Source organism: Enoplosus armatus, chromosome 6 (genome assembly GCF_043641665.1).
Source record: "Enoplosus armatus isolate fEnoArm2 chromosome 6, fEnoArm2.hap1, whole genome shotgun sequence".
NCBI lineage: Eukaryota > Metazoa > Chordata > Actinopteri > Centrarchiformes > Enoplosidae > Enoplosus > Enoplosus armatus.
In genome coordinates, this window is record NC_092185.1 from 14,274,870 (window position 1) to 14,298,333 (window position 23,464).

Below are 23,464 nucleotides of genomic sequence, written 5' to 3' on the forward strand. Positions count from 1 at the left end.
GGTGATGGAAAAAGTGATCAGATCTTTGACTTACAGTAAATAAAAGTAGCAATATCACAGTATAAAATCACTCACTTACAAGTACAAGCTCTGTCAGACCAGTGTACTGTATTGATTACTGACACAAGCAGCATTTTAATGTTGTAGCTGATCAAGAAGGAGACTATCTTAACCACTTTATATGTTGTTGGTTATTATTCTATAATAGTGCATCATATTTTATAAGCTGACGTTTTCTAGCCAATGTAAAATTTAACCAGAAAAGTAAAAGGCAACTGTTTAGCTGTCAGAAAAAGAAATGAAGGTTGTGCCAACATCCGCATACATAGACGATCTTTGGCGGAATGAGTGCGTGGCTCCGGAAGACGTCGCGTAACAAACCGCTAGCTTTGCCTTCATCGCTGCTACTGTAACGTTGGTATCAGTTAACGCTAAAGGCGAAAGCAGCAGGTCTGAGTCGTTACGAGCTTTGTGGGATTTGATAAATTCTCCAGCTGCCGCCAAAATGATTTCACTCACGGATTCACAAAGTAAGACGAGATCATGTTTTTCCGCTGTTCTTTGTCTTTGTAGTGTTTCTGAGTAAAACCCGGTTTAGCCGAATGGATGAGGTTAGCAGCTCAAACGCCATTGGCTGAGAGTATCGTTACGTCACGTAGGTGCACGTTATTGTGAAGGTTTTTAAATCAGAATCAGAATCAGAAATACTATATTGATCCCCGGGGGGAAATTATACTAAATAAATGAAGGAATGACTATGGGTGTTTTGGAAATAACTCATTTACCTTCTACTAATAGACTTCCTTTAATATGCATTCATGGTTTGTTTTATTTTATTTACTAATAATGAGTGTATTAACATATTAGCAACAACCATGTCAATTACCTAAATAACCAGCTTAAAAACAAGTAACTGATTCATCATTTCGTCTCTAAATGTTACAGAGCATAGCACAAGAGACCAGAGCAAAAGCAAAAAAGCATTAAAATGACTTTGTATTAAATATACAAAAGTATTCACTTTATTTCACTTTAATAGTAATCACAAATATGGAAATTTATGAAATTACTATAACGATTAATTGAAAATTTTAATTGAGCATGTATTAAATAGTCTGTGGTTTCAGCACTAGTTTGCACACCATATTAAGAGTTGGCAATATGGATAAAATCCTCTATCACAGTTTGTGACTTTATATTTATTCTGTTTTTCTTTTAAATATAGATAGATAGACAGCCTTTTTTTGCTGTACCCTGTTAGTGTGACGTTACCACTTGGCCGTAATAAACAGTGTTTTGTTTCTTAAAATGTACAGAGATTGGGATGGGGCTGACGGGGTTCGGCGTCTTTTTCCTCTTCTTTGGGATGATGCTGTTTTTTGACAAAGCTCTCCTCGCCATTGGAAACGTGAGTCGATCAATAACACCATTACCACACTGTGTGACAGTCAAACATCTGCCTCATACTGTGATCGTACTTTTCGCGCAGATTCTGTTCGTCTCAGGCTTGTCCTTCGTCATCGGCCTGGAGCGAACGTTCAGGTTCTTCTTCCAGAGACACAAAGTAAAAGCCACCAGCTTCTTCCTGGGAGGAGTGTTGGTGGTTTTGATCGGCTGGCCGATCATTGGAGTCGTTCTGGAGATCTACGGTTTCTTCCTCTTATTCAGGTCAGCACGCACAGAAAGAAAATCTCGTTGTCATCATCATTGTGAGTTATTGTGAAGTTTTTGGTCTCACCTGGTTCTCTCTCTCTTATACAGAGGATTCTTCCCGGTGGCAGTAGGCTTCATCAGACGAGTACCTGTGCTTGGGTCTTTGCTCGCCTTACCAGGGATCAGTACGGTAAGTTTATCACAACCGCCACACTAAACGTCCCTTTAAATTGTTGGAGACTTTAAACTTGTTTGAGACGTCTGATTCATCACAGAGAATCGCTGCAAGTAGATCTTCATACTCAACTGACTGAAACTAAAACCACTGTCTGACAGAGAGAGTGGGAAATCATTTTAAAAATGATCAATACGCTTCTGAAAATGTTAAACGGTTCTGCAAAGTTTTTAGCTGAAGAAGCTTGAAATTGAGATTATTTTGTCAACCTGTACGGTCTTTGAAAACATGAAAAATGAAGTACAAAAGTTGATGGGAAGTTGATGCGAGTCTTGTCTCTATGAACGGCGTCTCTGTTGTTCTGAACACGTCCTCATGGGATTCCTCACTTATGAGTCTGTCGTCTGTGTCCAGGATCAGTTATCAGATTCCCTTGATGTAGGTCTCTGGTGTATGTGGTGTTATTCAGCCCAGCAGACGTTTTACAAATCTGGCGCTTCTGTTTGTGTTTTCACATAAAAACCTCATCACGTCTTCAGGGAAAACTTCGTTCTCAGTGGTTTCCAAAGACTTTGAGTCCATGATGTCATCTGTTGCTGTCAGCCCCTCTTGAACAATGTCTTTATTCCTCGTGCAGAAACATCATGCATGTCAAATTCTGCTTCATTACAGTCATTTTTAATGAACCTTCAGATAACAATTACTACAACGTTCTGTCACACAACAACTGTGAAATAAAAACAATAAAATCTCACACACACTGTCAGTTTATTAATAACGTTTAGACCTTCTTCAGGTAAAATATTTTGGTTTCAAATGAACCTTCTGACAGATATTTCCCTCTGAGCTTTAAACTTTGTTTGCATTGAATGTTTTGTGAGTTTTAAGAACTAACTCTGGATTGTTCTCTTATTCTCTTTCAGCTGGTGGATAAAATTGGCGAGAGCAACACTATGGTATAACAGAGGGCTGTTTCTGTATCAGAGGAGAGTTTCAGTATTTATCATAGCTTCTAATAGTGACTGTATATTATTTGGTCGTTGCCACTCCAGAACTGTGAATCCAAACATTTTTCTGCACAAAAGACACAAAGTGTATCTGTGGACGTTTGACTGTGACATCATGATGTTTTGTGTCCGACTGCCACTTGGACAAGAGATTACAAGATATTTTTTGTTTTATTTTAAAAGCTGGAAGCAGGTCTCCCATTTTGTATCATTCCTGTCTGATATTTATGGACTGATAAGTTGGGACCACTGGATCCACTCAGTGGAGAGTCGGGAGCTCTTTACAGCGTCCACTCCTCCAGATTGTGTGCCTGAACAGTCGCTGAGAGCTTTTATAAGTTCCTCGATTGAAGTGTTACTGGAATTTTGTACATTAAAAATAAATACTGTTGAGCTAAATGTTACTTGGGCAGAGAAACTGTTGTGTAAAAAGGTTTAAGAGGTTTGTTATGGAGCTGTTTTACTGTAACTTTTGTAAGCGCATACTTGAAATAAAGTGTGTCTTTTATAATTTGTTTTGTATTTTTTGCTACAGAGATCACAGTTTTGTATGTCCCTCGGGATAACTGATTAAGGTATAATTACCCTGAATTCAAATATGGTACTGTATGTACTAACTCCCACTGCTTGAGGGCACAAGTGTCAACAAAGAGCCTTTCATTTTCTCACAAATCCAACAGTTCAGTTCCTGTCTGAGAAGTTTCAGGTCAATTTACATTTTAATTAAATTATATCTTTGATAATTAAAATGTAGGTTCATACCTACTCTTGTTTTCTTATTTGCTTTAATAATAATTGCATTATATGGAAACACTGAAATCACCTATTTAGCATTTGCAATCAGTATATAAGCACTTATAAACACATTACAGTGTAACAGTAAGCAGTACTTGTAACTAAGTACTCATATTGTCATATTGTAACATAACTGATAAGTTATGTTACAATAAGTTTAGGGTGTCTGTAGATTAAAACACATAAAATGGGAAATTTATTCTTTAAAATAAAACTAAGGTTCTCAAAGGATGAGAAACAGCCGAGAGAGTGCGGAACAACTAACATCTTTTCTGTGTATTACAGCAAGGCCACTGCCTCGGCCTGTCGGTCTTGGCTGGTGGAAAAATAAAAATTGTGTGGGGGATGAAAAATCAATATTGTTGGTCCTGGCAGATAAAAGATTGCTTAGAAAGGGATCTTACATTAAACAGACCTTGTTTGTTTAAATGCATCTAACGTTAAAATACACCTTTTACTCAAAATTACATTCTGAATTTCTTTTTCCTCCTAAAAGCTGAAGTAACCCATGTTTTTAAATGAGACATGAGCTTTATTGAAAACAGGTGGTTCTCAGACCGTTTGATAACCCCTCCCTCTTCTTCCTGCTCTCGAACACAGCAAGGGCCACTCCGTCCACACACTTCCTTGTTCCCTCCCCTTCAGATCTACAGTTTGAGGATGGGTGTAACCAACATGCAGTGAAGTGCAAGAGCTGCAGAAACACATGTTGTTTAGATCACAGCTCAATAGTTTCCATTATAAGGAAGTGAAAGTCAGACAAGTCAAATGGCGCAGAAAGAAATTCAGCTGGATCAGGAAACTATTTCCTGTTCAATCTGTCTGGATCTACTGAGGGATCCGGTGACGATTCCCTGCGGACACAGCTACTGCATGAGCTGTATCAAAATCTTCTGGGATGGAGAGGATGAGAAGAAGATCCACAGCTGCCCTCAGTGCAGGCTGACCTTCACGCCGAGGCCTGTCCTGGTAAAAAACACCACGCTAGCAGTTTTAGTGGAGGAACTGAAGAAGACTGGACTCCAAGCTGCTCCTGCTGATCACTGCTACGCCGGACCTGAAGATGTGGCCTGTGATTTCTGCACTGGGAGGAAACTAAAAGCCCTCAAGTCCTGTTTGGTGTGTCTGATCTCTTACTGTGAGAAACACCTCCAGCCTCATTATGAGTCCCCAGCCTTTGAGAAACACAAGCTGGTGGAGCCCTCCAGGAAGCTCCAGGAGAACATCTGCTCTCGTCATGATGAGGTGATGAAGATCTTCTGTCGCACTGATCAGCAGTGTATCTGCTACCTCTGCTCGGTGGACGAACATAAAGGCCACGACACAGTCTCTGCTGCAGCAGAAAGGGCTGAGAGGCAGAGACAGTTGGAGGTGAGTCTGCAAAAGATCCAGCAGAGAATAAAGGACAGAGATGAAGATGTGAAGGTGCTTCAAAAGGAGGTGGAGGCTATCAATCGCTCTGCTGATAAAGCAGTGGGGGACAGTGAGAAGATCTTCACTGAGCTGGTGAGACTCATCCTGAAAAGAAGCTCTGACGTGAAGCAGCAGGTCAGATCCCAGCAGAAAACCGAAGTGAGTCGAGTCAAAGAGCTTCAGGAGGAGCTGCTGCAGGAGATCACTGAGCTGCAGAGGAGAGACGCTGAGCTGAAGCAGCTCTCACGCACAGAGGATCACAACAAGTTTCTACATAATTACCCCTCACTGTCACAACCCAGCCAACCTACAGACTCACCCAGCATCAATATGCGTCCTCTGCGGTACTTTGAGGACATGACAGCGGCTGTGACAGAAGTCAGAGACAAACTACAGGACGTTCTGGGCGAGAAACAGACACTGACTGAAGTGGATGTTTTACTGCCAAAACCAGAGCCCAAGACCAGAGCTGGATTCTTAAAATATTCCTGTGAAATCACACTGGATCCAAACACAGCGAACACAGAGCTGTTCTTATCTGAGGGAAACAGAAGAGCAACATTAACGAGACAACAGCAGTCTTATTCCGATCACCCAGACAGATTCACTGAATGCAGGCAGGTCCTGAGTAGAGAGAGTCTGACTGGACGTTGTTACTGGGAGGTGGAGTGGAGAGGGGAGGGAGTTTATGTGGCAGTCGCATACAAGAATATCAGCAGAGCAGGGAGCTCGAATGAATGTGGATTTGGAGGAAATGACAAATCTTGGGCATTAGATTGTTTCCAAGACAATTTTACATTTTGGTACAACAAAGTCGAAACTCCAGTCTCAGGACCTCAGTCCTCGAGAGTGGGAGTGTACCTGGACCACAGTGCAGGTATTCTGTCCTTCTACAGCATCTCTGAGACCATGACTCTCCTCCACAGAGTGCAGACCACATTCACTCAGCCTCTCTATGCTGGACTTTGGCTTCTTTATTCTTCTGGAAACACTGCTGAGTTCTGTAAGCTCAAATAAACAGGAGTCATTTAAGGGAGAGAGAGTTAAATTCTGGGTTTTAATTCATGTTTGTTGCTGAGAGCTGATTGTTGTGGCATTTCTTCACTGCACAGAGATCACCTGTCAATCAAACATTATGGGTGGGACTCTGATGTCTTCTCATTTGTTGATTGATTGAATGATTTCTATTTCTGTGCACTGAATGTTAAAGATTTGTATTGATGTATTTGTATGTTGTTGTTTCTTTTCCACTGCATGGGTCTGAAAAGAGAAAGCACCAGACCTTCCTTTATCATAGATATTCTGTTCTCACCACTTTATACATTTGCAAAGAAATCTATAATTAATTGTGGTGATCATAATCAATAAAGATAATTCATTATTTTCTGTGAACCAACTGACAGTGTGATATTACATATTTAAATCTCCAGCTCCAGCTCCTAATACATTGTTTGCGGCCACGTGATTCCAGTGACAGACAGGAAGTGGACAAGATGGAGGAAAGCCCATACTGTGCTAGTTATCATTGTGTCGTCCCAGTCAACATGTGTGTGAAATCTGGAATTGCCCAATTCATTCTTAAATTATAGCTAAAAACCTATTTAGAGGTCACAATGACCTTTGACCTTTGAATCAAAAGTGTCACCTCTTCAGTGCCCGACCAACTGTGAAATATGGTCACAATCTCCTCTTCTGTTATGTAGTTGAATAATGGCCAAAAAAGTGTTTTGTCAGGACATTATGAAGGACAGTGAAATTGACCTTTGACCTTTTGGGTAAAAAAAATGCCATCGTTGTATTCCATTAAACATCCGTGTGAAATTTTGTCATAATTACTGCAAGTTATGGTCAAAAATGTGTTTTGTAAGGTCAGTGGCCTTTCTTGGCCAGGTGCAATAACTTCCTTGTTGTCATGGTGAGGTTACTAAGCAACCAGCTGAGACTCCAATTGTCTTTATTTATTTATTTTTCATCTTTTTTTCTGTTTTTGTATGGATTAAACAAACAAGATGTAACATATCAATAGGTGAGTTTAAGAGGAGACGGTAGGAGCCGTTGGACAGAACCAGGCTAGCTGTTTCCCTCTGTTTCCAGTCTTTGTGCTAAGCTAACTGGCTGCTGGCGCTCGCTTCATATTTTCCATATTACTAACGTATTTCGACTTATTGCATAGTTCAAATAAGAGAGAGAGAGAGAGAGAGAGAGAGAGACGACAAACCTTTACAGTAACTCGTATGACACTGACACGTGCAGCTTTTTATGGAAAACATCAACACATTCACCCACTTTTGTTGTTGTTTTGTTTTTACACAATCCCGAGCCTCGGGCCTCGTGCACGCTGTCATCACATCAGCTTCATTCATAAAAACTCACCAGTGTCGTCATCACGTCGGTGACCCTGTGAAGACACTCTGCTGCTCATAAAAGTTCAGACCTCTCTCGTGTGTCTGTGGCTAATTAGCAGTGACGGTTTTGACAGCACCTGTCACTCACGTCAATTGAAACATTACGTGAGACGTAATTAAGCTGCCTGTCCCCTTCATCAGTGACGCTGTATAATGTTTGTTTTTTATTGTAATGTAACAGCAGTGACAGAGGAGGACGACGACGCACAAACTAAACATTTAAACACAAGCTGCAGGAGAGCACGGTAAATACAATTAACGGTAAGCTATTTTCATTACTATTATTATTATTATTATTATTATTATTAGTTGTTGTATTTTGTCAGTGTTAACACTATTTACGTTTACTTAAAATACCTGAGAAGTCAGAGATAAATTAGCATTTTACTCTTATAATTAAAATGTAAATTTTAACAGCAACACTTTGTTTAGCATTTGTAAGCATATATATTTTAACATATATAAACGTTTATAACACACAAAAAACTACAAATATTACTGTATTTGTCAACCATTTATTTTCTTCCTGTGGGCACCCATAAGTGGATTAAACATACATAGTAAAATACATCTGTAGACATAATACGAATATGTCCTTATGTCTGCTTGCAGCTACATTATAGTGTGTTATAAACCATTTATTAAATGTTGGGGTGAGAGGGTTATTCCTCTTCTTCTTTTCTATTATTATTATTAGTTCTATTAATGTTCTTTTTAATTCAGCTAAATGTCATTACAGAGTTCAACAATGTCTCTAGTAGTCACATTGCTTGTGGTGACACTGTTCACCCAGTGTTGGAGTGCACCACAGGTGAGTGAAAGTTGATTTGTCTCTTTCATATTTAAGCTGGATTTAAACAAACATTTTAATAAATATAAATAAGAGATAAACGGCTGTCTTTTGCATCACTTCTCAGCGGAGAAACTGGACACCTCAGGCCATCTTATATCTAAAAGGAGCACGTAAGAGGAAATTTAAAACTGTAGACTTTCCTAGTTTTGACCTGTCTTGTCAGATGAAGAGAAAACAGTGTTGAATGTTGATGTTTTACAGCAGGACATCGCTCAGTGTTGGAGCGCACCAGCAGAGAGGAAGGAGGCACTTTACATTTAGGTGAGTGTATGTGATGCCCTGCAGCTACTTGTATAAGAGACAGATTAGTTATGTAAAAGTTTGTACCACTTTCTAATAAGTGACCATTTATAAAAGGTTTTCAAGTTGTAACTAATGACTTTATTAATGGTTAATAAATGATTTACTGATGCTTTTTCTTCTGGGTTTTCAGGTTGTGAAAAATCTCTCTGGCTGGTGTTGATGCTTTGTTTTTTAGCTGCAGACCATCTGGACCCTAATCTATTTATTAACTCTATTAACATTGCAACTGTAGACTTTTGTAGATTTTTGTAAAAACCATTAAGTTTTAGCTCGGTTTTGGATTATTAGAGTGTTAAACACATGACCTTTTATAAATAACTAACATGTTTAACTGCTTATCAATGACCCATCAGGAAAAAGGATGTTTCACAACCTGGCTTCCCAAAAGTTGCTCTTATTAATGGCTTATACTGTAAATGATCTAAAAAGTATTTGTAAATGATTCATTAACCTTTAATAAAGCCATTATTTACATTAACAAATACAGACGTTATAGAGACGTTTTTGTTATAAAGTAGTATAACATCAGTTTGACTTTTTTTTACCATCAGAGCAGAGAGAATAAGGCTGATCTTATATACATGTCTCTGCTTCACACGGCTCTATGTTTGTATTTTCTCTTTCTTGTCTTATTTGTGCAGTTTATTCCGTTTCCTTTTCAAATGTCTTTGCTCTGCGTCTCTGCAGTGACTGACATCCAGAGCGGTGATGGACTTGGACTGTCTTTGTCCTCCATTCTTCTGGAGCTTCTGCAACGAGCCGTGGAAGAAGGTAAAACCCTGAACGCTCTGCCTCACCATCATCTGAGCAATTTTAATTGTTAATCTATTTTCTTGTTCAGGTGGAGGCAAACCAGACAAGTACCCAGAAGAACAAATGCTGAATCTGAACTATTTGTGATGATTCTATACGTGTTACTTGACGCTGTTTGAGTTAACGTGTAATTAAACGTGCTATATGAATAAAATCCCCATGCCTCTTCTGTGATTCTTCAACTCTGAGCCATGTGTTTATTTATTGCTGGACTTAAGTGTTTTCATTTTCTTCTCTTTAATGAGCTCGCAGAATCCCGTGTGTGTGTGCAACATTTCCTTTTACAGTCGTAAAAAACTTATCGATTAAGAAAAAAAAAATGTCTGTGTCAGCTTGGGGCACAATTAAACCATTCACACCACACAGTGATTAACACCATGCTAAACACCATTCAGTCATTCGTCATCACACTGTTCACACTGAGGTCACTGAGAGAGGTGGCCCTGTGAGTCTTATTGGAAATGGCAGCCTGAACCAGCCGTGACCGGGTCAAACAGAGGTCACCAGCTGAGATGTAGAAGAGTTTTAATCCTCTTTTCATAGACATAAATCAGAATAAAAGTACATTTGTGTATGCAGGGCTCCTAAATAAACAATTTTCTGTAAAAGCAACTATTTAGTTTGCGATCAGCCCATTCTTTAAAGGGCTTAATTTCATTGTTACCAGTTATGTCAAGATTTAGGAGAGGAAATATCATAAACTGTATACAAATCTTATCTCTATGGGAAATATTAAATGACCTATGCACTGATGCATTGTGTGCAGAACTCCTGTATCTGTGCAAGAAATGCCCTCCTATACTGCAAAATTGTGCACTATACTTGTCAAACTAATACCAGGATATCTAACATCTCTAACAATGTTTCTTCTATATGTGATCCATGTCAGCGTTCCCCTGCAAACCTTATGCACAAGTTATTTACAGATGGAGATAGCGGATAGTGGACAGATATATGTTATATGGACCTTTATTCATGATCTCCGTCACTCTCTTTTTCTGTAAAAGAAGGACGTTGTTGCTTTTGTCATCTTGTTTGCAAGACGAGTGATATTGATTGTTCAAATGTCCCAAATTGGATTATAGTCATTCTTCATTTCAAATAATTCAAATTCAAATAATAGATCAATTAAAGGGCGCATCTAATTAAACAAGACTTGAACTAAAGCTTTTATCGTGAGTTTCTGTCACCCAAAAAGAGTTTCGACTGTAGGGCTGTGAATCAGAAAATGCACCCATGGGCCAGTAAAATCACCAGAGGAGCTTTCAGTGTTTCAGGATTTGTTTCATTTTTCATTGTAGCCTTTTTGATAAAACAGTACGGTACTGCTCAGTACACCTACATGTAAACTGAGGTTCTACAGCATTACAGAAACAATAAATAGATTTTCCCTTCACCACTGAATAACTGAACACATGCACTTCCTGTTTAAGCAACAACAAACTTGCTTTATTACACATCAAAGCAACATGAGTGGTCCCACACTGCAACACAGTCAAGGACAAATGAGGCAGCATTTCACTCAGTTGATGTCACATTTGGTCTCCAGCGAGCAGAAGTGAGCGAACTGACACCTACAGCTAAATCTGACGGGATTAAACTCCCACGCGCCTGTGAGTCTACGGAGGGCGGTGGGTTGAAGGTGCGGAAGGTGGAGCTGTCTGGTGTTAGTTAGTGACCGCAGAGTGATAATACTGTTGGTGATGAGCAGTAAGGACAGCTACAGTGCCCCCTGCTGTTCAATTAGATGTCGTGCAGGTCCTTCTGGATGTCCCACAGTGTGTTGGCACTGGCCTGCAGTTGGGCCACCTCGTCATCTGTCAGGGTCATGTTGACCACGCTGGCCACACCTCCGCTGTTCAGCACGCAGGGCAGACTCAGATACACCTCGTCACTGATTTCATACATGCCCTGCACACAATGAACGACAACCTTTACTGTCTGTACGAGTAGACACATCTCAAAAACAGAGCTGAGTGTCAGCAGAGAGAAAGAAACTTGAACAATTAAAAAATCACTTTGTTTGTATTGTATTTTATTCAGCTTCAATCAGAATTAGTTTCAGATTTTGGCTTAACAACATAGCTTGTGGTTTATGTACAAACTGGATATGTGTATGCATAACTTAAAGATGCAGTTTGTTTCAGGCTCTGAAAATGAATCTGTGTGTGTATGCAGCTGTTACCTGCACCATGGTGGAAACAGGATGAATCCTGTTCATGTTTCTCATGAGGCTTTCTGTCAGGTCTGCTACACTCAGGCCGATGGCCCAGTTAGTGTAACCCTTCAGTTTGATCACCTCGTAGGCACTGAGAGACACAAAGACAACAAAAACAGTTTGTTTTCAAAGTGCTTAATGTTTGGATTTATTAGAGCTAGTTGATTTCAATGGTGATAAAGTAGCGCAAAAAATAAACTGATGAAACACATTAACACTCTTAGAAGCAGATTTTCCTTCAAGACTGCTGCTTTTGCCCTAAAGGAGACAGATCTCACCTTTTTGAATCTAATTTTTTTCAAAACTATTTTCATATCAATGTGATACTTGTTTATACAGGAGACAGAGGAGGGCAATGTGGATAAAATGAATATGTCAATAGTGATAACTTCATCTCTGTTTCGACATGTGATTATCAAAGTATTAAAAATCAGATGGTATGAAGTTTAACTACTGTGTAAAACGTAGTAAGATCCAGTTTATAAATATATATAATATATAATAATAAAATGTAATACAAGGTATAAGTACTATATATCACAATGTGATTACATGGAGAGGCATTAAACAACAATATTGAATTATCACCTGAGGCTTATAAGAAACATTATATTAGTCAAGGAAATGTGAGCAACCCAAGTGAACGCCGGCCTACCTGTCCACCACCATCTTGTGGGTTTCCTTCCAGTTCTCATCGTCACAGTCGGTGCCGATGTCCGGGTTTAACGTCTGGAGGTTGACTCCAGCCACGTTTGTTCCACTCCACACAGGCACTAAGACACATGTTGAAACCATCAACCTTCATCCACATACTCCTCACATCACACAGTCACAGTCTCTCGTTTCTGAGTAACATATTATGATGCTTTCTTTTCGCTGGCTCACCGCTGGTGTCTCCATGTTCTCCCAGGATCCAGCCGTTGAAGCTGCTGGCATGGATTCCCAGTTTGTCGGCCATCAGGAAGCGGAAGCGCGCCGAGTCCAAGTTGGTGCCGCTGCCGATGACGCGGTGTTTGGGAAGGCCGCTCAGTTTCCAGGTTACATAAGTCAGCACATCAACTGTTGAAGAGTGGTGTTATTAGAAGGTGAATACTGTATATGTGAGAGAAAAGAAAAAGACAAACGTGTGTTTGACACTACCTGGGTTGGAAACCACAATGATGATGCAGTCGGGGCTGTATCTGACGATCTGAGGGACGATGTGCTTGAAGATGTTGACGTTTCTCTGGACGAGGTTCAGCCTGCTCTCTCCCTCCTGCTGACGGACTCCAGCTGTCACCACCACGATGCGGGAGTTTGCTGTCACAGAGTAGTCTGAGAGACAAGGAGGAGGAGTAGATTTGTCACAATTATTCCTGCCTAAACCCAGGTATGTCTAGATAATTAGAGGTTCATATTTCAACTGAGTAATTTTTAATGCAAATAGGAACAAAATCGGTTCGGTCACAATGCTTGCCAGTTAGCTGCATCCTGCAAATACCTGAACTGTGTGTATCAAACTAAGACTGAGTTCTAAGATTGAGTTTCTTGCCATGTCTGAGGTATAAACTTGCCTTTGTCTGCAACTATTTTGGGGGTTTTGAGGAAGAGGCTGCCGTGCTGCAGGTCCATCATCTCTCCTTTCAGCTTGTCCTCCATCACATCCACCAGGGCCAGTTCATCAGCCAGCTCCTGCACACGTCAGGGAAGTTCAGAACAACACTGCTCCCAATCACAGGACACTCATTCAGCAATATACCTGTTTTTGCAGTCAGGGTTACCAGTTGAAATAAACCTCAACAGGGAGGTTCAAGCAGTTTGTTTTTAGGGACCTAATATATACCCAGATAAAACAAGAGGTGCATATAATTGGTCACAAATCTATATTCACTTATCCCTGTACTTAGCGAGGGCTCAAATTTAGATGAAAGAATTTCTCACTGTGGAGTCGATCAATAAGGTAAACTTGCTGCTATTATTACTGTACAGCCAGAAAGCTGCTGCCCAATTTCAGCTGAAGAAGAAAAGCCAGGCTGGACTGCTTTAGTAGAAAGTCGTTGTAGGTGTTCTCTTTTGAGGACAAATACATTTTTCTGTCACCACATCTTAACAAGGACAGAGAAGGGATGAGACACCAAGAGATCAGTAATCCGGTGTCAGTCTAGGAGGATCCTGGGTATTACCCCGTTCTGTGACACCAGCAGGCAGGAAGGTAATCTGAGGCAGGGGCAAAACCAGAGGGGCTCTTACCCTGAGGAGGATGCTGACAGCACAGGCCATGCCGACCTGGCCCACGCCCACTACTGTCACTTTATTCCTGGGGGGCTCAGGAGGACCATTGAACAGCGGAGTGATCAGCTTCTGCAGAATTGAGGCCATTCTCAGTGCTGAGGGGGGTAAAAATGAAGGAGGGGGGGTGGGGAGGGTGGGAAGAATGTTCCTGGTCAGGAAACATGTTGACTGTACACACTGAACACTGAACACAGACACAACTGAGGGAAACAGTCCTGCATCCAGAAAGCCGGTTGCGTGCTCAAACTTCATAAATACTTCATTCAAGACGTAGCGTGTTATATTCTGAGTGTAGAGGGATTACAAATGAAACCTGACATGTAACTCAGCAGCACTCATGGAAGCATGACTTCTCTGACATCTAGATCCATTACAAGAAGAAGAGAGAACAGACGGACTGAGCTCCACACATTATCCTTCTGCAGAGTTCACCTTGAAAAGACACACAGCCAGACACAAAAACAGCAGCAATACTTGCATTTTTCTGCGATGCTCCGAGCTGCAAGGTATAAATACCAACATATAACCAGCATGGCAAATTGACCGGATACCTAAGGTGTGTTCTCACAGAGCTGCGTATCCCCTGCATCCACAACACCTCCCACAGTCACTGTTTGTGCAATCCAGACAGCAGAGGCAGGTATCCGGTCAGCTGCAGCAGTAGCACAGAGCACATGTGACTCGGGGCCGGCTCCTCTCCTCTCCCTCCACCCTCCTCCCCAAATGGAGGACGGAGCACTATAATCGGATACCGAACTTGACTGACTGACTGCAGACTGTTAAAGGAGTTACTGTAATCCCTTAACGATGCCTCCATCTGCTGCACCTGAACTACAGATGAACATTAACCTTGTATCTAATAGGATGTCTCTAAAGAACAATAACAAATTGTAAGAAGTATTTTACAAATTATCTTACAGTATAATGCATTATCCTACATTACAGCTATAATACTGCCACTGTTAGATAACAATAGGCAGAAATCTGAATTATGCATGACCTAGCTGCCACTTTTCAGTACAGTGCACATCTGGGAATTGTTTTTACTTTATGCTGCAGATTGTAAATACTGTAGTACACGAGGCACTACACTGTCTCTCAACTGAGATTACTGCTTGAAAATTGACCGTGGTGTCTGGAATATAAACTAGATTATGATGCAACATGTGAATGAACCAGTCCTGAAATAAATCATGCTATTGTAAACTAAGGCATCTGCAAAAATTTGCCATCTCTCTCATAATGGACAAAAGTCCCATTGAGAGGGTACTGGTAAACTGTCCATTCATTCGCTCTGAGTGAAACTGGATTACCAAGAGAAAGCGTTGCGCACTCAAAGCATGTAAACACGAGCAGTTAATGAGGTGGCTTAGCCTGCAAGGTCACAGGGGGGACAGTAGGTTTCATGACTTTTAATTACACAAAATAAAAACATGGTTGGTACCTGAATGATCAACGAATCAAACTATCACCAGAGACTTGTGTAGACAAGACAGCTGTGAAGTGACGCGTGTTTGTGTGACTGAGAAAGTTTAAGTCACACTTGAACTTGAACGCAGACAACACGCGGTACAGATGGCAGACCACACATTAAGCACTTGAAAACTGTCGTCTAAAAACATTTAAAAAGTCTATTTCAGTATGACTACTATACTATAAGGACAATACCTTGTGTAAAACATTTAGCTTTGATGATTATTTTTCTACATATAATAACATCCCTTCCATGTATCTGGGTAATTATTTGATGAGCCTCAAGGTCCCAGATAAAACTACATTTCAAGGAAACTACCTACTCGCCACTCAAGAAAGAAACTTTTCTGAAATGTCATAAATCTATTTATCTCATATGTGGTGGATAAACAGATGACTAAAATACACTTCATTTGCAAGTCTACAAAAGGCTGAAAAGCACCAAAACCAAAAATCTGCACAAGGGGTACAGAGAGCATGAAGAGCAGGACACACACAAAACAAATTCAACTGTCATCACTTAATAAAGAAAACGTTTACAAACTTCCCCAACATTCAGTGCAAACAAACCAAAATCCAACCAAATCCAGTCTAAATCTATCTGCCTCCTGCACACAAAATTTCCAAATAACAATGAAAATTGTGGCTGTTCACCTGTTGTCTCGAGGGTCCAGTTACTTTAAGTGTAAATGTCTTGTCCTTTCTCCAACGCTACAGTAAGACTCACCCTTGGTGTGCTGTACTGAGCACCTGCTCCTCTTCCTGCTGTTCTGTCAGGCTGCAGCCTACTGGATTTAATTGATTAAGCCTCTCCATCCCCTACAAAGTCTCAGTTTGGCACTCCAAGGGTCACCTCAGTCAGCTGGTTCAACATTCACCTACAACAACACACATATTTCCATGTACCACAGGTTATTAATTACATAAATTACAATTATTATTATCTATGCGTTTTGTGTGGTCCAGTGAAGCGTCACTGCAGTGTTTTGAGTGTATCATATGAAAATGACTCCAGCACTTACGACTGCAGAGCCTCTGAGCTGCTCCAGAACAGAGGGACTTCAGGTGTGTGTCTAATTTAGGCAGTATTACCACCGACAACACTTTTTGAGGTTCAGTGATTTACTCACCCTTGGATCTGAGCGTCTTGAGAACACTTTACTGCTGAGCTGCATTTCTGAGTAAAGCACAGACACCCCTGAGCCAGCAGGGGGACTCTCAGTCTCATAGCACAGCCACTGCAGGGAGAAAACAAAAGGATGACCAGACAGGATGGACATCTGGTCAGCTGTGAAGGGCAGCTACACTCAATATCTGCATTGTATTGCATTAGATACATAGGCTAGTAGTAGGTTATTGTGAAATTAGTCTTTATTTCTCCAGAAATTCCAGTGACATTGGCTGCAGTCAGGACCTGTCAACACACAAGAAAGACTATAAATAAATAAGTGTGTGTCTCAATTTAGTGTCCCATGGCCTACGCAGGGTCTCAGATGCTATTCTGAATGAAAAAAGGAAAACCTTGTCATTTTAGGGTGTTGAAATTTCAAAAAAAACATGCATGCGGGAGGAGATCCCGTTGCAGCATCCAGGAATGCACCACGAAGAAGGTTTCAGCACTGCAAGACATTCATGTGTGGAAAAATGTAACAACTAGTGATCTCGTGTGGATTAAGATCTCATGTTTACAGGTGTTTCAATGTTGAGGGGGGGGGGGACTTGAAGTGTAAGCACAGTGTGTTTTCCACTTTAACTTCACTGTAAACAGAGGAAACATACAGGGGTGTGTATCCAGTCCTACCAGGCGCAGCAGCAGCTGCCAGTCTGGACTGGTGTCCTCCGCTGCGACCTGCGTTTCTTCCTCGACCTCCGACAGGGACAACATCGGTGCGTTGACGGGACTTAATGTCACATTAGCTCGCTTACAAAACCAAATGTACAAAGGCCACTCGAATAGATGGAAAATTTGCACGGTAAGAAAACGTTCATTTAAACTCTCCTTCTGGTGAAGCATCTTTACGCCCTTTCCAACGGCAGGCAAGCTAACGTTACCTTAACGTCAGAGCTAGCATTTATAACGTTTATGCTGTTGGCTAATCCTCAGGTGTCAGTTTAGTCAACCAACAATAGCTGCGTTTAAAACGAATGTATTGTTAAGTTTTACTCAGCTAACGTTAGTATCCTCTGTAGCGGGGTAAACACGAAACTGCGTGTTGGTTTAACAGTTTCGAGATGTTGGATTTTTACTCCCGCTCTCCCGTTTGCTTTGTTCTTTCCAAACTGCAAGCGGTCTAGTTCGTGAGCCCCGCCCGCCAGGACCGTCACGGTTACCGTATTCAGTACACACTTCACGAGTAAACCGACTATAGTTCACAACTAAGCGTTGTTACCTCTCTGTATACACACAGCCTGGTTATTAGCGATATATACGTGTGTCGCGATGAATTGGTTAACACACATAAAAGTACTGGTATTGCTCTAGAAAGGTGCCCAGACAGCGCCACACAAGACAAAGAAAAGATATCTGGTAACAGACAAGTTTATTTTATGATACACTGCCTACATTATCATAAATAAACAGATTAAAAATCCTTACCCACATAACCCCTGTCGTTTCTGTCCATTGTGGGAGAGCTGCCTGATGATGAATCACTTGTGTTAAATCAGCAAGGTTCAGATTAAGATACAGTATCACTTGCATGTATAACATATTGCTTTCAAATGTTACCTTAAAATGTGCTATAAAAAGTTGAACACGCCACTTTAGAAAAATATCAAAATAGAAACAAAGATGCCCCCGAAATCTTCCCGCCCCCTAACATCACCTCCAGTGAATGCCTCCTCGCTCCCAGCGGGTAAACAAACCCCCTTCAGTGTCTTAATTGTGGTAATTTGCACAGGCAGAAGTAGTCAAAAGAGTTCTGAAGAGAATAAATTGATTAACTGTCTCAAACTTTCTCCATGTGTCTTCTTTGCAGATCTGTCACGTCTGGACACATGCAGTCAGTGAGGTGGGCTATGTGGGTGCACTGCAACAGCCAATCCTGCATAAAGGACTGAAGGATCAGAAATCTAATAAAAAAACAGAACAAAAAAAAAAGCACAACAGAGCACTAAAACCCAAAGCATGTAAACTCAAATGGGCACACTGGCAGGGCTGGAAAATCAATAACCTACAAATGAACGCTGCAATTTTAGTTTCCTTCAGGAGAAATTGTCAAATGAATAGTAGATAACAATAAAAAATTGTGTCATTTAGACTCGTTTGTAAATTGACGAGGATGTTGATAAAAGGTCCCAAAAGTTTAGTAAATTTCCTTAATCCATTGACAGTCATGATCATGATTACAATACAAAATGGACAGAATTATCAGTTTAGTCATAATCGTAGAGCCCCAAATACAATGATTCAAACAGTGATCAGCCACTGGAAAAAAGTTTTTATACCTCAACCTGAACGTGGGCGGATTTTCCTCATGCAGTGACGTGACCTGATTGCACCATGTGTCTCCTCCCAGCACAGACCACATTAAAAAGTTTAACCTAAATTGACCTGAGCACCATAGAAATAATGAATCACTCTATCTAACTCTATAGCTACAGAGCAAATTTTGAAATTCATACAGAAACATGTAGACATTCTGGTATTAGTAGTAGCACTGCTTTGTGCTTGAAAATGGGAGGGCACTAAGTGCTAACAGTGTCCAGGCACTTCACCATCAGAAAAACACCTGGCACAGAGAGTTAGAAACTACAGTATGACCTTCAAAAACTACAACCATGCATGGATAAACTGACCTCTCCATTCTGCACTCATTTCTACATACAAGGGTAAATACACACAAAGACACAAACAATTCACAGATTAAAATCAACATTAAAATGAGTCTCTTCTGACTGCCACAAAACATTGTTATCCAGAAGCTACTGTTTCCTCTTGTGGTGGGAGGAAAGCTGGAGTCCAGAGAGGAGAAAGTTCATCGTTCCAATTAAATCTGTGTCCTTTGTCCAACCATGTAGGTAAAAAGAAGAGGTGAGCCAAGTTTACTGCTTGAGTTGTGGTGTGCTGTGGCAGGCGGCAGGGAGGTGGCGTGGGCATGGCGAGAGACTGCTGAGGGTCTTTACTTGCCAGCGCTCTCTGTAGCACCGCTGCTGCCGATGCCCAGGTAGGTGGCTGCGTTGTTCACAACGCCCTGAAGGGGGATGATGACGCTGTCCACGAGGCCTTTGAGGGTGTTGATGTGATTGGCATCCAGGTTCTGGTAGGCATAGTAGAGAGAACCACCCACCACAACAAGGAGCAGGAGCTTAAGCAACACAGACAGGAAGCCTCGGCGGGCTGGCGCTTTGCTTGAGCCGGTGCTGCCGGCTCTGGAGAAAGACTCAGAGTAAGAGCGGCTCTCAGTGAGGACCCTGTGCTGCACACGGGACTCATCCATCCAGTATTCACTTGGTTTGAGTGGTCGGCCGGCCGCCCCTCGGATCGGACGCCTGCAGGTCGCACTGCTCAGGGAAACAACAAAATCAAACTTTTAGGCTAGGCACACACAATAAATCTTGACTCAAGGTCCACTTAATAGATTTTCTGGAGCTTTCAACTGCACCTCACAGCCTTTTTCAGCAGATTAAATTAGCTCAGTTGTCATGGAGATGGCTGTCACATCTGATGCCAAAGACCAACCCTGAAGGAGCTTCGGTCACAGCCCGTCTCTGTTCAAAGATGGTCTTTGGCATTGGATGTGACAGCTACCACTGTTGAATAAGGATGTGAAATGCAGGTGAAAGCTCTGGGAAAAAAGCTAGGGAGTGGACCTTGATTTAATAAAAAAAAAAAAATCAAACAAGTGTTTCCAAACGTCAGGGGTGTTCTTTCATGTTCAACTTTTAGTTTAACATTTTATCTGTTTTGCTTGTTTGCTTATTGTTTGTTTTTGCAGTACATGAATCATGTGCTGGACTGTTTGAGAATCTCAATACAAGAGTAGAAGTAATAGCCAAAAAAGTCATCATCAACTGTTACCTGATGCCTGTTGGTGTGCTTATTTCATTGGCAAGGATATCTTCGACAACACTCTCGCTGACCTTCTTGGGGGTTTCTTCAGTAATTATTTCCTCCACCACCTGTCAGTGTAATATAAAAACATGTTCATGCAAACTTAAAATATACTCCTATCTCTAAGGTTGGGAATGGCTAAATGTGCCTCACCTTGGTTTGTCGTCTGCTGCTGGTTCTGACGGTAACTGGAGCTTTCCCTCTGCTCCTCACAGGCTTCTCTACCACAGGAACTGGCTCTGGTTCAGGGGCAGCAATCTCCTCTGAAAAACACAGGCAATGTAAAGACAACATTAAAACATGGCAATATCAGTACGCTAATCAGTGTTTTCCCAACATTTAGTCAGGGACCTATTGCAAGAAACAGGGTTACCAAGCTGTCTGGATAAGCTTTGCTGAATTAAAGAAAACATGTTTTAAAACATACTGAGACATTCAGGCCATTTTGGCTATGGCTATTTGTCTTGGTAAGTAATGTGAAATTTAAGCTCACCATCTTCTTTGTCACTGTACTGGTCAGAATTTGTGTTGCCGTTCTGGTTACTGTCTGCCTTGGGGAGAGCTGTGACGTCTGTAGGAGCTTCAGGTTCAGCTGGAGGCTGGTCCAAAAGCTTCTGCAGCTTTCTCTCATACAGCTTACGGGTGGAGGCTGAAAGGAGGGGAGGAAGGGCAAAAAAAGGATAACTGACATATAACACTGTGTACTTGTAACTCAAGAAGGATTTATACATTTTGGTTAAATTAAATCATATTATTTAAACATCATACTTGGACACACTCGCACTGCTTCAGGGACCAGTATTTACAAATATTTATTATATTTTCACCTAACAGTTAATTTGAGGGTTCAAACTAGATAGATAAATCAGGTAGGAGGTAGTTCAGGAACGACATAGTTAGAGAACACTGACAAGTGTCAACAAGTCTACTTATCAATTGTAAAATGTCCCGCTCAGAACATATCTACTGGTCCAATTTTAAAGGATTCTTACCAAAAATGTTTATGTAAAAAAGAAAAAAAGAAAAGTTGGCTTGCATATTGTTATTACATTTTTAAAACTCATATATCAATTTTGGTGCCGGCCTCAATCATTCAGTGTCAGTTAGGTTATAGCGACTGGTTAAATTGGATAAACTGGTCAACACAAAGACAGAGTACATACATTTTCTTTTATGTGAGTTGCTTTGTCAATTTGTTTTCACAAGTACTAAATTACTTAATAATGCCAGTAAATGTATTCCTAATCTAATTTCTCTTAAATCTAATTTTATTTCTTGTTTCTGATGTTGGAAAAACATAATAAGTCTGAGACAGCCCCCCAGGAACTCACCAACAATGGGTCCTGAGTCCACACCATGTTTTGCCAGCTGCTGTTTTAAATCTTCATCAGTGAGATCTGTCACCTCCACTTCCTCCGTGCGAGGCTTGTCTGTCTTTTTGGTGGCTTTCTGCAGAAAGATTTAAGTTACATATCATACGACAAGTCATAATAACTTACACTTGCTGTATCAACCCATGCAGACGACCACATCATCATATCACAGTTATCCACGAATTAAAACCAATTATGATCCATTTAGACAAACAAACAAAAACTTACTCTTCCAGATCGACTTTTGTTGGACACCACGGGGGCAGGTAACTCCTCGTCGCTGGAGAAGGTGTCTGCAGGTGGACTCTTCTTGCTGTTCAGTATGGTCAAGTTTTTCAGATAGAGTTGCACATACACTTCTTTTTTATGCTCTCCGCTGGGAAGTGGCACATTGTTTGCCGTAAGCTCATTCTTCAGCTTATCTTTCGTGAGAACCGACGGATCTTCCAGGAATTCAGCCATATTTAACTTTATTTTGGCTATCGTGAGCTTTCTTTTTTTGCCGCTTCCACCTAACGGAAATTAGCGCGTTCACTCGGCAGCTACGAGCAACAACACCGGGAACGTGACAGAATAGCGCTGTTGTCAAACACGACTGGCGCCTAACCCGCTGCCAATTCAGCTAGCAGGACTGAAGCGGTTTAACAAAATAAATGCCCCGTTTTGCTTCTTAGCCTAAAAGCTAAAATGTTCTCCGGTAGCTTGGATTTTTCGAAAACAGATACACGCGTGTGCTGCAAATGGAACCAATGCAAAAATCTAATTTAACCAGCTGTTATGTGACTGAATTAGCTTAGCTTCAAACCGGTCCACTTGCTTCTGTCTGTCCGCGGTCGCAACAGGGCCAAACAAAAACCAGCCCCGCTATTGGGTGGAAGACCGCAGTAAGCTCCTCTCTGATTGGCTTGCTATGAATGGAACGCTCGCAGGCCGCCGCCACAAAGAAACCGCAGGCTGTGTGTTTTAGATAACGGCTTTACATAAATCCTGGCGACAATATTTCCACTATTGTTTGAATTTACTGACGTTATTGACCTTATTGTTTTTACTAAGTAAATTAATGCGAGTTTGAATAATTCATTTGAGTCGCATTGAGAGATGAAAGAACAATGTTAATGGCGGTTTAATGGCACTGACTGTTACGCTCGGTTAAACGTGCAGTTTCAGTCTCTGCCATGTTTGATACATGATTTAATGGTTAAAACCGGTTAGCAGATATTAAAAATAACAACAGTGTATCACTAAAGGTTTTCATATTACATAATGTGGCAGTGAACGAATTTTAAGCCATTTAGATGAAATCTGCCTCTGTAACAGAAGAGGGCAGCATGAGCCACATTATTCAAAAGAAACATGGGTTTGTCTTATTTGAGGTTTCATGTTCAATTTCAAACCAGCAAGCAAGCAAACTTGATTTAACGTTATATAGCACAGAAGTTATAAAGTTTATTATAGGAAGAAGGAAATGGGATAAAAGAGCCATAAGGAGAATTAAGTGTCCACCCTATAAAATAAAATGTAAAAATCAAGAGAAAGCCAAAGAAAACAAATGGGTTTTAAGATGTTTTTTAGAGATGTGCACTGATTTGGCTTCTTTGAAACTTTGCGCGAGGCTACTCCAGAGCTGAGGAGTAACAACAGCATCCACAAGGTCTCACC

General features: G+C 41.0%; 5 protein-coding genes across 8 annotated transcripts; 3 read left to right on the top strand and 2 right to left on the bottom strand.

Annotated features, from left to right (window-relative positions):
- The first annotated feature begins 420 nt into the window (after positions 1–420).
- On the top strand, positions 421–3,311 carry golt1bb (golgi transport 1Bb). 2 transcript variants are annotated; one of them, XM_070907656.1, is made up of 5 exons: positions 421–530; positions 1,317–1,408; positions 1,490–1,668; positions 1,762–1,843; positions 2,752–3,311. In XM_070907656.1, the coding sequence occupies exons 1-5, from the start codon at positions 506–508 to the stop codon at positions 2,788–2,790; spliced, it is 417 nt and encodes a 138-aa protein (XP_070763757.1). In that variant the 5' UTR covers positions 421–505; the 3' UTR covers positions 2,791–3,311. The 2 variants fall into 2 exon arrangements, with proteins under 2 accessions (XP_070763757.1, XP_070763756.1); XM_070907655.1 differs by having other exon boundaries at positions 1,317–1,668.
- Positions 3,312–4,398: 1,087 nt separating this feature from the next.
- Positions 4,399–6,783, top strand: LOC139286750 (tripartite motif-containing protein 16-like). Its single transcript, XM_070907652.1, has one exon. It carries the CDS (start codon positions 4,399–4,401, stop codon positions 6,058–6,060), a length of 1,662 nt encoding a protein of 553 aa, XP_070763753.1. The 3' UTR covers positions 6,061–6,783.
- An 858-nt stretch (positions 6,784–7,641) lies between these two features.
- LOC139287172 (spexin prohormone 1-like) lies at positions 7,642–9,565 on the top strand. Of its 2 annotated transcripts, XM_070908168.1 has the most exons (6): positions 7,642–7,709; positions 8,188–8,259; positions 8,366–8,411; positions 8,503–8,562; positions 9,292–9,375; positions 9,446–9,565. In XM_070908168.1, exons 2-6 carry the CDS (start codon positions 8,197–8,199, stop codon positions 9,502–9,504), a joined length of 312 nt encoding a protein of 103 aa, XP_070764269.1. In that variant the 5' UTR covers positions 7,642–7,709; positions 8,188–8,196; the 3' UTR covers positions 9,505–9,565. The 2 variants fall into 2 exon arrangements, with proteins under 2 accessions (XP_070764269.1, XP_070764268.1); XM_070908167.1 differs by lacking the exon at positions 7,642–7,709 and having other exon boundaries at positions 8,134–8,259.
- Positions 9,566–10,842: 1,277 nt separating this feature from the next.
- On the bottom strand, positions 10,843–14,001 carry ldhbb (lactate dehydrogenase Bb). 2 transcript variants are annotated; one of them, XM_070907653.1, is made up of 7 exons: positions 13,865–14,001; positions 13,189–13,306; positions 12,776–12,949; positions 12,521–12,694; positions 12,291–12,408; positions 11,603–11,726; positions 10,843–11,328 (listed from the first exon to the last, which is right to left on the bottom strand). In XM_070907653.1, the coding sequence occupies exons 1-7, from the start codon at positions 13,991–13,993 to the stop codon at positions 11,161–11,163; spliced, it is 1,005 nt and encodes a 334-aa protein (XP_070763754.1). In that variant the 5' UTR covers positions 13,994–14,001; the 3' UTR covers positions 10,843–11,160. The 2 variants fall into 2 exon arrangements, with proteins under 2 accessions (XP_070763754.1, XP_070763755.1); XM_070907654.1 differs by lacking the exon at positions 12,776–12,949 and having other exon boundaries at positions 13,865–13,993.
- A 5,499-nt stretch (positions 14,002–19,500) lies between these two features.
- Positions 19,501–22,267, bottom strand: tmpob (thymopoietin b). Its single transcript, XM_070907558.1, has 6 exons — positions 22,034–22,267; positions 21,764–21,881; positions 20,926–21,081; positions 20,586–20,695; positions 20,400–20,500; positions 19,501–19,882 (listed from the first exon to the last, which is right to left on the bottom strand). The coding sequence occupies exons 1-6, from the start codon at positions 22,265–22,267 to the stop codon at positions 19,501–19,503; spliced, it is 1,101 nt and encodes a 366-aa protein (XP_070763659.1).
- Positions 22,268–23,464: the final 1,197 nt, after the last annotated feature.

Excerpts from the sequence above, each read along its gene's own strand:
- golt1bb (XM_070907655.1), top strand. The coding sequence starts at position 506 with ATGATTTCACTCACGGATTCACAAA. Across the intron at positions 1,669-1,761 it reads GGTTTCTTCCTCTTATTCAG|AGGATTCTTCCCGGTGGCAG; the intron begins GTCAGCACGCAC and ends TCTCTTATACAG. Across the intron at positions 1,844-2,751 it reads CCTTACCAGGGATCAGTACG|CTGGTGGATAAAATTGGCGA; the intron begins GTAAGTTTATCA and ends ATTCTCTTTCAG.
- LOC139286750 (XM_070907652.1), top strand. The coding sequence starts at position 4,399 with ATGGCGCAGAAAGAAATTCAGCTGGATCAGGAAACTATTTCCTGTTCA.
- LOC139287172 (XM_070908167.1), top strand. The coding sequence starts at position 8,176 with ATGTCATTACAGAGTTCAACAATGTCTCTAGTAGTCACATTGCTTGTG. Across the intron at positions 8,412-8,502 it reads CTTATATCTAAAAGGAGCAC|CAGGACATCGCTCAGTGTTG; the intron begins GTAAGAGGAAAT and ends GATGTTTTACAG. Across the intron at positions 9,376-9,445 it reads GCAACGAGCCGTGGAAGAAG|GTGGAGGCAAACCAGACAAG; the intron begins GTAAAACCCTGA and ends TTTCTTGTTCAG.
- ldhbb (XM_070907653.1), bottom strand. The coding sequence starts at position 13,993 with ATGGCCTCAATTCTGCAGAAGCTGATCACTCCGCTGTTCAATGGTCCT. Across the intron at positions 12,950-13,188 it reads CAAAATAGTTGCAGACAAAG|ACTACTCTGTGACAGCAAAC; the intron begins GCAAGTTTATAC and ends CTTGTCTCTCAG. Across the intron at positions 11,329-11,602 it reads CTGTTTCCACCATGGTGCAG|GGCATGTATGAAATCAGTGA; the intron begins GTAACAGCTGCA and ends CATTGTGTGCAG.
- tmpob (XM_070907558.1), bottom strand. The coding sequence starts at position 22,267 with ATGGCTGAATTCCTGGAAGATCCGTCGGTTCTCACGAAAGATAAGCTG. Across the intron at positions 21,882-22,033 it reads ACAAAAGTCGATCTGGAAGA|AAAGCCACCAAAAAGACAGA; the intron begins GTAAGTTTTTGT and ends ATCTTTCTGCAG. Across the intron at positions 20,501-20,585 it reads GCAGCAGACGACAAACCAAG|GTGGTGGAGGAAATAATTAC; the intron begins GTGAGGCACATT and ends TTACACTGACAG.